Genomic DNA, 13,608 nt, shown 5'->3' on the forward strand with positions numbered 1-13,608 from the left:
TAGGAAGAAAAAAATAGTATGTATATGTACACATTTTTTTTTTTTGTTATATCTGTAATACATATTTATAGACAAACCACTCCTATAAACAAAGAAAAGAGGTTTGTTGAGAATATGTCAGATTCTATTTTTTATTTTTCCTTGGAGTTAATTTTGACAGGTTTGTAAATATTGTTTTTTTTTTTTCATACTGTGTGTGTGTGTGTGTGTGTGTGTGTGTGTGTGTGTGTGTGTGTGTATATTTGGTTTAATTTGAAAGGTTTGCTGCATCTATCTCAGGCACCCCCGGGGGTACATGTACGACAGGCTGAGGAATCGTGCTCCACATTAGCCATCGTGTCCTAGTTTTCCCAGTGCAGTACAGATTATTTGTTATTTCTTTTTTTTGGGCGCTTTAGCACTCTTTTTGAAAGCTAATCTTTCTCAAATTCCAACTTTTGTTATATGAATAGGATTCCTTGGAATGGACATCTATTAGAATTTAATGCACTGGAAGTTGAAAGGAAATGACAACTATGACAAAAGCTATCGCATGTAATGTAGGTTGATCACTGGAGGATCTGAAGCATGTATAGATTGGTTGAAAAATCTGGGATCACGTGGTTAGCGTGTGTGTGTGTGTGTGTGTGTGTGTGTGTGTCGAGAAGGAATTATTGAAAAGCTTTTAAATAGTACAGAATGAAAAGAATGAAATCCAGGCAGTCAGGCTTTGTGAACTGTGCAATTCTGTGCAGATCAGACAAATATGGACACAGGTGAATGAAAAAAAAAAAAAAAAACTTTTTAGCTTTTAATTTTTATAAATTGGGTGCAGTATAAAGAAAAAAAATAAAGTCCTTTTCCAAGAAATTGAGCTTTGACCACCTGCTATTTCCATCGTGACTGGAAAAAGTGACGTCGTAGATTGGCTGGTCAGCTGTAGCTGCAGTGATGCCTGTCACCTCTCATTTCTATGGGAGAGCTGCTCTAATAGTCTACTGCCCTGTGAGCCGCCTGGGGCTATATGTGCCCTGTCACTCTGGCCTTAGGCATAAACAAATGGATATTCTCAAATCATTTCTTCTTCACACCTCATACTGATCCGTTCCTGTAAAACGAGAGCGGAAAAGGAGGACAAAGTTAAAGCTGCTCATACATTATACAACCAGATTGTACAATCTCCTCCTAGATCTACCAATACTATGTAATATGAGGATATACCTAAACAATATATTCATGTTGTGTCAAATCAGGTGAGCTCTTGCACTACAGAGCAGATGGTATAGCCAAAGGAGATTGTACAATCAGAACATATAGTGTATGCAGATTTAAACTGGCCATACATTGTACAATTCGACTTTATAATCTCCTTCAGCTTTACCAAAGCTATACAAAATGGGATCAAACCTAATCAATCATTTTAAATAATTGTATCGAAATATTCAGTCCTTTATACTACATAGTGACTTGTAAATCTTAAAGCCCAACTCCGGGGAAATAAGAGCAAGCAATTAACCTTTGCAGTGCAGGCACAACCCCACTGCAAGGGATAATTGCTTGTTTTGTTTAGAGGAGAAACACTTTTACTTTCCTGATCCTCTGGTCCTCTTTTCAAATGGTGCTCCCCCACCCTCTGGCAGTGGACTGTCCCTCTGTGTCATCACTTTTAGTGCAGGACTGTGCACCCTGCTCTGGGCTTGATTATGTCAGGATCCTAGACCAGTGGAGCATGTGGGTGCACATGCTGTGGGGGACCTGTCTGACTGTGGGTAGAATTGGGGGATCAGGTAAGTAAATAATCATTACCCCCCCCCCCCCCAGGCATAAGCAAGCAATAATTCCTTGCAGTGTGGGCACAGCCCCACTGCAAGGGATCATTTTTATTCATCCAGAGTTTGGCTTTAGGCCCTGTGCACGCCTGAGCATTTTTCTGCTTGTAAAACACTCATCTCTGAAGTCTCAAAACTCCCAACAAGCAAAATCCCATTCATTTCAATGGTCCCTGTTCACATCTGAGCCTTTTGTCACCTGAAGCTCAAAAAAGTACATGAGCTTGCTTTTTGGGAGATTACAAGCGTTTTTGTTACATGTCAATGCCTGCTTCCAAACACCTGCAAAAAACGCCTGAAAAAAGCCCACCCCCCGCAAAAAAAAAAAAAAACACCTGAATACGATACGCTCAAGTGTGAATGGAGCCCTAAGGAAATTTCACAATTAGGTTGAATAGTGTGTGGTTGCCCTTAGTCCCCATTTATACTAGTGCGATTTCAGATGCACTGCTATCGCATGAAAATGGAAATCGTATTTGTTTTCAATGGTGCCCGTTCACATCAATGCAGCACATTTTTGGAACAGGTGGTGGAGCATGATTTTGACCCAGTAGAGTACACTAAAAAAAAATAAAACGCATGTGAAACACCGGTATATTCATTTTTGGCAAAGTTCTGTGTATCAAATCCAGTCTCCTTCCCCTACAAAAAAGGCAGGCTTCAGTGGATCAGGCTTACTTGGTCCCTCTCAGAGCTCTATTTTCTGCATTGGCTATGTACAGCACAGTGAAAATTACATTGCTATTTTTACAAGGTAAAATCTGGGTTTGTAAATGTATTTTGGTGCACACAGAGTGGATTTCTTTTCTTTGTGGCTATTGTGAAATATATTCAGAAGAGAAGTATGGGGTATGTTTTTTCAGATTCTACTTGGGTGGATGTAGCATCGTTTTGATGCTGTATCTGTCCCCTCCCAGCTCTAAGACTGAGAAGCGAGATCAAACACCGTCGATCGTTCGGTTTTCAGAGCTCCCTGAGCAGGTGACTACCGGCCATCGCTGTCTGCTCTAAAGAACATCCACCTACACTCACTGCAGCGCTGGGCTCTGGAGGGGGCGGGAGCGGTTCATGGATGATCCTGACCATATAGTTGCGATCTTTCCCAAGCCTGGACCGGCTCTGTGACATCAGCCAACAACGGGCTTCAGCCTGCTGTCTGCTAAAAATGAACGTTATCTGTACTTCTTTTTAAATGAGAGATTTTGTGGCAGGAGTTCATCCTTAAAGTGATTTGTAAACCTTGTTTGTTATTTTTTTTCTTTTTTTTTTTTACAAACCTGTTATACTTACTTGCTCTGTGCAGTGGTTTTGCACAGAGCAGCCCCAAACCTCATTACAGAAATGCATTAACCACTTGCCGTCCGCTCACGTTGATGCTACTGCAGCAGAGCGGCTCGGCTGGGTCCAGCGACTTAGACCTACGTCCCTGGATCCCTCCAGCTCTTGGCGCCGCCGGAGGCTCGCTCCCGCTGTATTCAGACACCACAGGAGTCGGGCCAGGGGAGGAGAGGTGGTGATCACCGCCGCTCTTCCCCGATCGTCAGGGAAAGAGTGAGGAGATCCGCCATCTTGTGTAAACAAAGCGGGCAAATCTCCTCTGTTACAGGCAGTGACAGATCACAAGATTCAGCATAGCTGAACCTGCAATCTGTGTCTGTGTCACAAAATCCCCTCCCCCCCACACACGTCAGTAAGCATGAGGCATACATTTAACCCCTTGATCACTAACAGTGTTAACCCCTTTCCTGCCAGTGTCATTATTACAGTAACAGTGCATATTTATAGCACTGATTACTGTAGTAATGTCACTGGTCCCCCAAAAGTGTCAAAAATGTCAGTTAGGGGTCCGATTTGTCCGCCGCAATGTCGTAGGTCCCGCAAAAAAAAAAAACGCAGATCGCCGCCATTACTAGTAAAAAAAAAAAAAATAAACAATAAAAATGACAAATCTTTCCCGTTGATAGTAAACACAATAACTTTTGCGCAAACCAATCAAAATACGCTTAGCCCCGGTTCACACTAGGGCGACCTGAGAGGCGACCTGGTCGCCTCACAGGTCGCCGCAGGTCGCCTCCCATAGGGAAGCTGCGGACCGAGCGACACCAGTCACTCCGACCTAGAAAAAGGGTCCGGAGCTTCTTTGGGCGACCAGGAGGCGACCACCATAGACTTCAATGTTATGAAGTCCGTGGCGGCCGCTCCGAGGTCGCGGCGCGCTGCTCGCACCGCGATCTCGGAGGTCGCCCCGGGAAGTAGCGTCGCGGTAGTGTGAACCGGCGCTTATTGTGATTTATTTTACCAAAAATATGTAGCAGAAAACAAATTGGCCTAAAATGTTACATCTTGATTTATACTTTTTTTGGGGGAATGTTGTATATCAGAATGTGAAAAATATCTTTTTATTTTTTTAAATTGTCGCTCCTTTTTTTTTCAAAAATTAAAAATTACACAGGTGATCAAATACCACCAAAAAGCTCTATTTGTGGGGGGGGGGAAAAAAGGAAATAAATTGAATTTGGGTACAGCGTCGCACGACCGCGCCAATTGTCCGTTTAAAGTAATGCAGTGCCGAATCGCAAAATATATAGCCTGGTCAGGAATGGGGTAAAATCTTCCAGTCTTAAAGTGGTTAAAAATACGCTCATTGAGAATGTTTTTGTCAAAGACATGTAGCTAAATACATTTTGGCCTAAATATATGACAAAAATTGAATATATTGGATATTTTTTAACTGTCAAAGTAGAAAATGTCAATTTTTTGCATAATTTTTGCTCGTTATTTTATTAATATCGCAAAAAATGAAAATCGCACAGGTGATCAAATACCACCAAAAGAAAGCTCTGTTTGTGGGGGAAAAAAAGGACGTAAATTTTGTTTGGGTACGGCGTTGCATGACCGCGCAATTGTCAGTTAAAGTCGCACAGTGCCAAGTTGAAAAAAGTGGCCTAGACGTAAGACAGCAAAATCCTCCGGTCCTAAAGTGGTTAAAGAATATGTCGACCCAGAATTTCAAATTCTTGATATGTGCCTGCTGTACTGTGTACTTGTATGAGAATGTATCCTCTTCGCTTTGTATTTCTTCCTTTGTGTGAAATCCTTGGTGTTCCTGACAGTCCTATCCTTTTCATATTAAAAACTGACCAAACTAGACATGAGAGCACGGTGTGGTCAGTTTTCTGGCTGTGCAGGGATTTACTAAAACTGGAGAGTGCAAAATCTGGTGTAGCTCTGCATAGAAACCAATCCGCTTCCAGGTTTTATTGTTAAAGCCTAACTGAATGAGATAAAATTCAGAAGCTTATTGGCTACCTTCAGCCCAAGATTCTGAGTGCATAGCTTAGTAAATCTACCCCAGCGTGTTCTTCTGCAATGCTCAAACGTGTGCTTACATGCCCCCTTGCACAGCTATTCGCTTCTCTCCCCCCATGCAGCTGAGAGGTTATGTGACCACTTCTTCTAAAAAGAAAAAGGAAAAAAGAGGGGGGGGAATTTATAATGCTGTGGGTTTTTTTTTTTTTTTTCAATATCTATACACAACTATTTTCTCATTTGTTTTTATTTTAAACTGAATGGGTTGTTTTACAAGGTGAAGGTTTACTCAGCTCCATTCACCTATGGCAGTGATGATGATGGGGTGACTTTACCCGATGGGTAAAAAGTTGTTGTATTGTTAGGCCCAGCTGTAACCAATGGACTGGAGCTTTAAAACCCACCTTTCTGCAAAATAATTACATTTTAACAGCACATTAAATCCCTCCTTCACATCATAGTGCCCCCCCCTCCTCCTTCACATCGTAGTGCCCCCCCTCCTCCTTCACATCGGAGCAGCCCCCCTCCTCCTCCTTCACAACAGAGCAGCCCCCCCTCCTCCTTCACATCAGAGCAGCCCCCCCTCCTCCTCCTTCACAACAGAGCAGCCCCCCCTCCTCCTCCTTCACATCAGAGCAGCCCCCCTCCTCCTCCTTCACATCAGAGCAGCCCCCCTCCTCCTCCTTCACATCAGAGCAGCCCCCTCCTCCTCCTTCACATCAGAGCAGCCCCCCTCCTCCTCCTTCACATCAGAGCAGCCCCCCCTCCTCCTCCTTCACAACAGAGCAGCCCCCCCTCCTCCTCCTTCACATCAGAGCAGCCCCCCCTCCTCCTCCTTCACATCAGAGCAGCCCCCCCTCCTCCTCCTTCACATCAGAGCAGCCCCCCCTCCTTCACATCAGAGCAGCCCCCCCCTCCTCCTCCTTCACATCAGAGCAGCCCCCCCTCCTCCTCCTTCACATCAGAGCAGCCCCCCCTCCTCCTTCACATCAGAGCAGCCCCCCTCCTCCTCCTTCACAACAGAGCAGCCCCCCTCCTCCTTCACATCAGAGCAGCCCCCCCTCCTCCTTCACATCAGAGCAGCCCCCCCTCCTCCTCCTTCACATCAGAGCAGCCCCCCCTCCTCCTCCTTCACATCAGAGCAGCCCCCCCTCCTCCTCCTTCACATCAGAGAAGCCCCCCCCCTCCTCCTCCTTCACATCAGAGCAGCCCCCCTCCTCCTCCTTCACAACAGAGCAGCCCCCCTCCTCCTTCACATCAGAGCAGCCCCCCCCCTCCTCCTCCTTCACATCAGAGCAGCCCCCCCCTCCTCCTTCTTCACATCAGAGCAGCCCCCCTCCTCCTCCTTCACATCAGAGCAGCCCCCCTCCTCCTCCTTCACATCAGAGCAGCCCCCCTCCTCCTCCTTCACATCAGAGCAGCCCCCCTCCTCCTCCTTCACATCAGAGCAGCCCCCCTCCTCCTCCTTCACATCAGAGCACGCCCCTCTCCTCCTTCACAACAGAGCAGCCCTCCCTCCTCCTTTCACGTCAGAGCGCCATGCCCCCCCCCCCACCTTCAAATCCTCACTATGGCTGTAACATCATGGCAGGGGGCAGAAGGAAAAAACAGGTCTGGATGGAACCAGGACTTGTGTCCTCTTCTGAATCCCCGCCCTGGATCAATGTCATCTGTTTCCATGATGCAAGGCACCATAAAAGCAAGTGCCATCATGTGTCTTGGTCCACCCCTTTGTACCATGGAAATTATTGGTGTAATAAAGCTTATAGAGGTGCAGCCATCCATTGCCAAGGCTGCAAGCTGCTCCCAACACCTCCACCCTGATACTGATGACACTGGGGGGCATGAGTGAAATCTTGGGGGCTCAGCTTACCCCAAACCCTCATCCAAGATCCAGCCCTGTTGCTGCTTTGTATTGTCATTTCAGAAATGCATTCATGCAGCCTTGTGAAGTTTTTGATAGGTCCCTTTAGAAATTCTCCCCACCATCATCAAAACGTGAATGGACACATCTTCAAGATCCTTGCTGTTTAGATACAATCTCCCTCACCCCCATCAATTGAAAAATGGTTTTATTCATTTTCTCCTAATGTGCAGTGTTAGGGAGGCTTTTATCATAGTTTTTTACATAGTGTAACTGGCATCTGCACCAAATGCATAGATTTTGTGGACAATGATTACATGGCTACAGATATTATGACTGCATGATCACAATTTTGGAGTGAGGGGAATTCTTAATTTTCATTCATTTTGTAATTGTCTTATTATTATTATTATTATTATTAATTTTTTTTTTTTTTTTAGATCGCATTTTGAACTGAGACTCCTGTAATGGTAATCTTCTCAGTGCAATGTCTTGTATATGGAGATCCTACAACTCTGTTTCTGGACCTTTGTGATGGACCCTAAATTATGCTCCATACTCTTCTACCAGTTCCTTCGTGTACCAGCTTGTTCCAGGAGCAAAAGACACAGATAGTTGATACAGATGCCAGAGAACAGCAGGGCTCACCTGAGCCCTTACTCAACACGAATTTGCAAGGAAAAGGAAGCCCTCTTTTATGAGTCCTACTATCGCTTGCGTCAGCAATATCCAGTCATCCTTCTGCTGCTGCTTATAGTCCTGGCAATATGCTGTGCACTTATAGCCATCACCTTTGGCACCAGGCGGGTATGTAGCCATTTATTTAATGTTGTATAGTCATAGTTTTGCGCTATCTAGCAATAAATGTAGTGTTTTGAAGAGAGCCAGATTGTTTCAGATAAATGTTCAACCAGGCTATCATTCTCCGAGTCAGCAGTTGTCTTTTTAGAAAATATTAGTATAAGGTAAAGCATTACCAAAATAATGGCCGGAATACACGATAAGAATATCGGACGAAAATTTCCGTTCAGCGAGCGATCGGCTGATATTCTACTCGTTAATGTCCAGCCATCAATGAGCGATATCGATATTGTGAACGCAAAATACCGTTTGAAAAACCCGAAAAATTCTGTCGTCTCATTTGCGAAAGAACGATATTCTATACGTTGGTGTTGAGGTCGTTCAGTTTAACCTCCTCACGCATGCCCGAAAATATTTTCCCGGAAATGTTTGTTGACCCGGATTGGTCTGTAACGTTTTTTTTTGGATCGTTAATGTTGGCAACGTTTTCGACCGACAAACACTGTTTCGATGATCGGCGGGCACCGGTCGGACGATATTCGGGCCGTGTATGTTGGCAACGTTTTCAACGGACAAATACTTTTTCAAAAGTCGGTGGTCGAATGATCGGGCGATATTCTAATCGTGTATTCACACCATAAGCAACATTTTTAGGAAAGGAAGACCTGATTGTTTAAAAACATGATCTGTTACATACAAGCCCCTTTTCCTCCCCAAAGAACCTGGTTTAATTACGCAAACACCGTATGTGGGGTCGAAAAGTTTAAAATGTTTTGAGTGGTGGGATCACTGGTCTTTGAGTCTGACCAGCTATGAAGTATCCACCTGTTCCCACTGTTGAGTTGGTCTTTTATTGGTAGATTCTTTTTTTTTTACCTTGCCAGTTTTACATGATTTTGGCTTTTAGTCCTTTGAAAGCAATGGCAAGTGGGCACCTGTCTGGAATATGTGGTTAAGTCAAGTATTTAGACAATGTTAAAATGGTATAATATTGGGCTCTCATAGTCGTTGTAAATTGTATAGATTTAAGTTGGTTCAGTAAAGATGCTGATGTTTAAATCCAATGAAGGTTTGGCCTCGTCCCTCCAAATAGAATTGTCTTGTGTATATGTTTGGCAGTTGGGGAGGGTGCTCAGAGGACCTAATAAAGGGTATCACAGTTGATTCAAACGTATGATTTTCTGCCTTTTGCTCTGTTGGCTTAATGCCTTGCTTTGTTATAGGTATTTTTAAACGTTTTAGGCCAGGCAGGGCCCTGACTGAAATCTGGTTGTACCATTGGTCACTGTTCCATAGGTGTTACCTACCTGGTCATAAAAAAAACTGTCAAGTTTTTCAAAAGTATACCTTTTGGGTTTTCAAGTAATGCTGATCAATATACACTACTCTGCAAACGTTTTCGGCAGGAGTGAAATAATGCTGTAAAGCAGGGGTGTCAAACTCAATTTTATCGCGGGCCGCATCAGCATTATGGCTGCCCTCAAAGGGCCGGTTACATCTGTAGGATTAGATTCCAGAGCACCCCTCGCCCCCTTACACCCTTATGAGATGTCAAGAGCCCCCCACCATCAAGAGTCACCTTTCCTTCCATCACAATGCACCCCCTTACCTTGAGCTACTGCCAGGGAGATTCGGGTGGATCTGGGAAGAAGAGAGCGCAAGGTCTGGAGGAGGACCAGAGGAGGGTTGGAGTCAGCTTACAGAGTCTGTTAAATGCAGAGACCAGGGGAGGCAGAGACAATGTGGTGTTGTGGCTGCACAGCGAGGTGTCAGCTGTTGTGTATGACATTCTTTTGTCAGGTGTTGTGTATGACATTGTGTAACCGCATCATTTTGTTTTATCTAATCTGGAGGTTCTCTCTGGATTCATGTGATCTTTTTTACATGTTTCATGCAATAAACATGAGAACATTTAACATTTTTTTTTTCCCTTTTTTTTTTTTTTTCCTATATTTTCTTATACTTTTTTGAAACTCATACTTTGTCTACCCATTGCCCTTAAAAGTCCCACCCAGAGGGTTTTTCCTGTTGTATGTACTAACCAACCGTAAGGCTAAATAAGCTGGAGTGGATGGGCAGAACTGGCAGGCAGCTTATCCACTGAAATGAATGTGTTGAGTGAAAATCAGACCATACTTTTCCTTTCATAAAGAACAAGATTTATTTCTTGGGTCTAGGCAAATGATGTGTATTAGGCTGTACTTTGGTCTCACAGGCAGCAGGCTTCTCCTTGATCCTTTTTTCTTCTTTTTTTTTTTTTTTTTCAATGTAGCACTACTCCCATGAGAGCTGCTGCGTGTGGGTTACCATTAGCAACAGTAGAACATTCTGACATGTTTCCAAGTGTTTTTACCTCAGACAAGGACCAGTCCAGTTTTTTTAGGTTTTATTAGGAACTTGGATAGGAGAAGGGAAGAGTGGGATACTCCCAACGGAGCTAAACCATGCACAATAAACAGGGACGATCTGATAAGTGCTGCTTAACGCTGGTTAAATGCTGGGTCGAGCTAGTCACGGCTAGGCCACTAAATTTACTTTGCCTTTGACTGTGAAAGAGTCCTTTAGCTTTAGGCACTCCTTTCCTGAGGTAGCTGTCCTTAAAAGTAGACTGTACTGCTGAACAACTTCAGGGCCCATCCTGGCTCCCCCTTTACCCCCTAATCTTCAGGGCTTTACTACTTGGCACCCCCTTTTACAGTAACACTCTGGGTTAGCTGGCTCTTGGATCCCCTTGACCTTCCTGGAGTGGTCCCCTCTCTTAGGCAGACCCCTGGGCAGATGCTTAGGTACTCATGATACTGTTTTCCAGAAGAATCCTGCCCCGCAGCTCCACTTGGTCAGCACACACTGGATCCTCTCAGCACAGCTCATCCCCTGGTCCCTAGGCCGACTGCCCGGACCACCTTCCTCAGCAACAGGAGGAGAGACAGCCGTCACCCTGCTCCTGGGACCTGGCTTCCCGCCCAAAGACACCCCTGTCACATGCTCCCTCCAGATTTATTCCCAATCCCAGGATGCATTGCAGCAATGCCCACCCACTGGGACAGTCATAAACCCTGGTCTGCTATTTGCTAGGTTTCCTCCACTGTCCAACAAGGTCCCTCTTTGGATACAGTGGGGAGACTCCCCAGACTCAACAGAACACACCTGGAAACATGTGACAGGCTCACTGACAGATCAGACCCTCCTGATAAGCAGAACAGGGTCACAAATATATTTTACCTGGCACCTACTTAGGCGGATGCTACATCAGTAATACTCCTTTTAACCTCTGGCGCACATAGGGCCCATTTTAGCAGGTTAGCCTAGTGTTTGGAAGGGACTTAAAGTGTAAGTTATGCCAACAATTCATATTTCTAAAATGTGTGTACTTGTATTATAAAGTATCCTGTTCTCCTTGTATTTCCTTCTTTTGTGTGAAATATCTGGAGATCCAGTCAATCCCCCTGCTTTCCTATTTCAAACTGCCTGTGCCAGGACATTTAGGCACATCCATCCCAGTGTGGTCAATCTACTTTTTGCATTCTATGTGGGAGCACAATCTCCCTGTACTCCAGTGGTCAGACTTATGTTGACATGTCATCTTGCACAGCTTCTTGCTGGGAAGATCAGTGTACCACTGTTTCTCTGCCCCCAACTGAGACCTCAACCATCTAGCTCCTTAGTGTGTCTGTCTCTGCATTTTACCCTGGACTGTGCTGGTGCTCTGTTCAAGTTGCTGATGCCAAAGCGCCCCCCCCCCCCCCATTGCCCCAGCCTTTCTAAGCCCCTTACCACCATAAAAATGAAATGGATAAATAAAGGTATTAAATTAGAGCAAAACATTTTGCCTTGCATTTCTATTTTAAACTGAATGAGTTGTGTTACAAGGTAAAGGTTTACATATACTTTAATCTCACAAATGTTAAGCTGGCCATAGACGGCCGAATTTCAATCCATCCTATGGGCAAACTGGTGGTACTGAAGTCGGTCTATCGATCAACTCTTTTTTTGGTATGATTATAGAGGGCAGCACTAATCATATTATGACGGCAGGGAAACCTCCCTGTCAGGATACAATGGTGCAATGAGAGGGATTCCCCTATCAACACTGAATGCATTCATGGGCGAATCAAGCAATTGGGTTGAAGTAAAGCAAATTGTATGGCCTGCCTTACTGTTCCAGCTATATCAATTATTGTATGATCTGTGCAGCTTTGTTCCGAGACAAAGGAACACTTGTAAAAAAATGTATTGGTCACCAAAATATGGTTTTATATAATTAATCTACATACTACCATAAAATTCTGCAGTGGTTTACAGGTTTCATAGAACAATTCTCCATAGTATCTGGTCCAGTAGAGATAATTTCGGCCATATAAATCGCTAAGCTTAAGCTATGCCCTGATCATTATATAATCTTGTGGGATTCAATGCCAAGATTTTCAGAGGAATGTCACTGTGACTGCAGATCCGAGTCGGCCTTTAGCATGTGCAATCTGTGCAGTCACAAAGAGTACTATGTCTTCATTCAAGCATAAAGCACTTTTTACAAAGCCTTTCCTATCCTGTCATCCTCTCCTGTTTATGAAAAGCATCACCTGCCTAATGTAGCCATAGGTGTGTGTGTGTGTATGTATATTTATGTATGTGTGCGTATATATATTATTATAGTGTGTGTGTGTTTATTATACATACAGTATCTCACAAGTTGAGTACACCCCTCGTGTTTTTGTAAATATTTTATTATATCTTTTTATGTGACAACCCTGAAGAAATGACACTTTGCCATAATGTGAAGTAGTGAGTGTACAGCTTGTATACCAGGGTAAATTTGCGGTCACACAGCCATTAATGTCTAAACTGCTGGCAACAAAAGTGAGTACACCCCGAAGTGTAAATGTCCAAACTGGGCCTAAAGTGTCAATATTTTGTGTGTCCACCTATTTTCCAGCAATGCCTTAACCCTCTTGGGCATGGAGTTCACCAGGGCTTTACAAGTTGCCACTGGAGTCCTCTTCCACTCCTCCATGACGACATCACGGAGCTGGTGGATGTTAGAGACCTTGAGCTCCTCCACCTTCCGTTTGAGGATGCCCTATAAAGGCGCAATAGTGTTTAGGTCTGAAGACCTACTTGGCCAGTCCATCACCTTTACCCTCAGCTCATTTATCAAGGCAGTGGTCATCTTGGAGGTGTGTTTGGGGTCGTTATCATGTTGGAATGCTGCCCAGTTGCCGAAGGGAGGGGATCATGATCTGCGTCAGTACTGTATGTCACAGTACATGTTGGCATTCATTGAGGGAACCATGAACTGTAGCTCTCCAGTGCTGGCAGCACTCATGCAGCCCCAGACCATGACACCCCGACCACCATGCTTAAATGTAGACAAGACACACTTGTCTTTGTACTTCTCACCTGGTTGTCACCACACACACTTGACACCATCTGAACCAAATAAATTTATCTTGGTGTCATTAGACCACAGGACATGGTTCCAGTAATCCATGTCCTTAGTCTGCTTGTCTTCAGAAAACTGTTTGCGGGCTTTCTTGTTTATCATCTTTAGAAGAGGCTTCTTTCTGGGACGACAGCCATGCCGACCAATTTGATGCAGTATGCGACATATGGTCTGAACACTGACAGGCTGACCATCTCACCCCTTCAACCTCTGCAGCAATGCTTTCAGCACTGATACGTCTTTTTTCCAAAGACAACCTCTGGATATGACACGTGCACTCAACTTCTTTGGTCGACCATGGCGAGGCCTGTTCTGAGTGGAAATTGTCCTGTTAAACCGCTGTATGGTCTTGGCCACTGTGCTGCAGCTCAGTTTCAGGGTCTTGG

At 44.5% G+C, this 13,608-nt stretch overlaps 1 protein-coding gene across 1 annotated transcript in view; it reads left to right on the forward strand.

Moving 5' to 3' along the window:
• ADCY4 (adenylate cyclase 4) overlaps positions 1-13,608 on the forward strand; it is a 138,862-nt gene that overhangs the window by 28,428 nt on the left and 96,826 nt on the right. Inside the window, exon 2 of the mRNA XM_082244054.1 lies at positions 7,422-7,788. Coding sequence (XP_082100180.1) covers positions 7,606-7,788 — 183 coding nt within the window. The 5' untranslated portion in view covers positions 7,422-7,605. The remainder of the gene's footprint in view (positions 1-7,421; positions 7,789-13,608) is intronic.

The sequence above is a fragment of the Pelophylax lessonae genome, assembly GCF_965119305.1.
Source record: "Pelophylax lessonae genome assembly, chromosome: 1".
Lineage (NCBI taxonomy): Eukaryota > Metazoa > Chordata > Amphibia > Anura > Ranidae > Pelophylax > Pelophylax lessonae.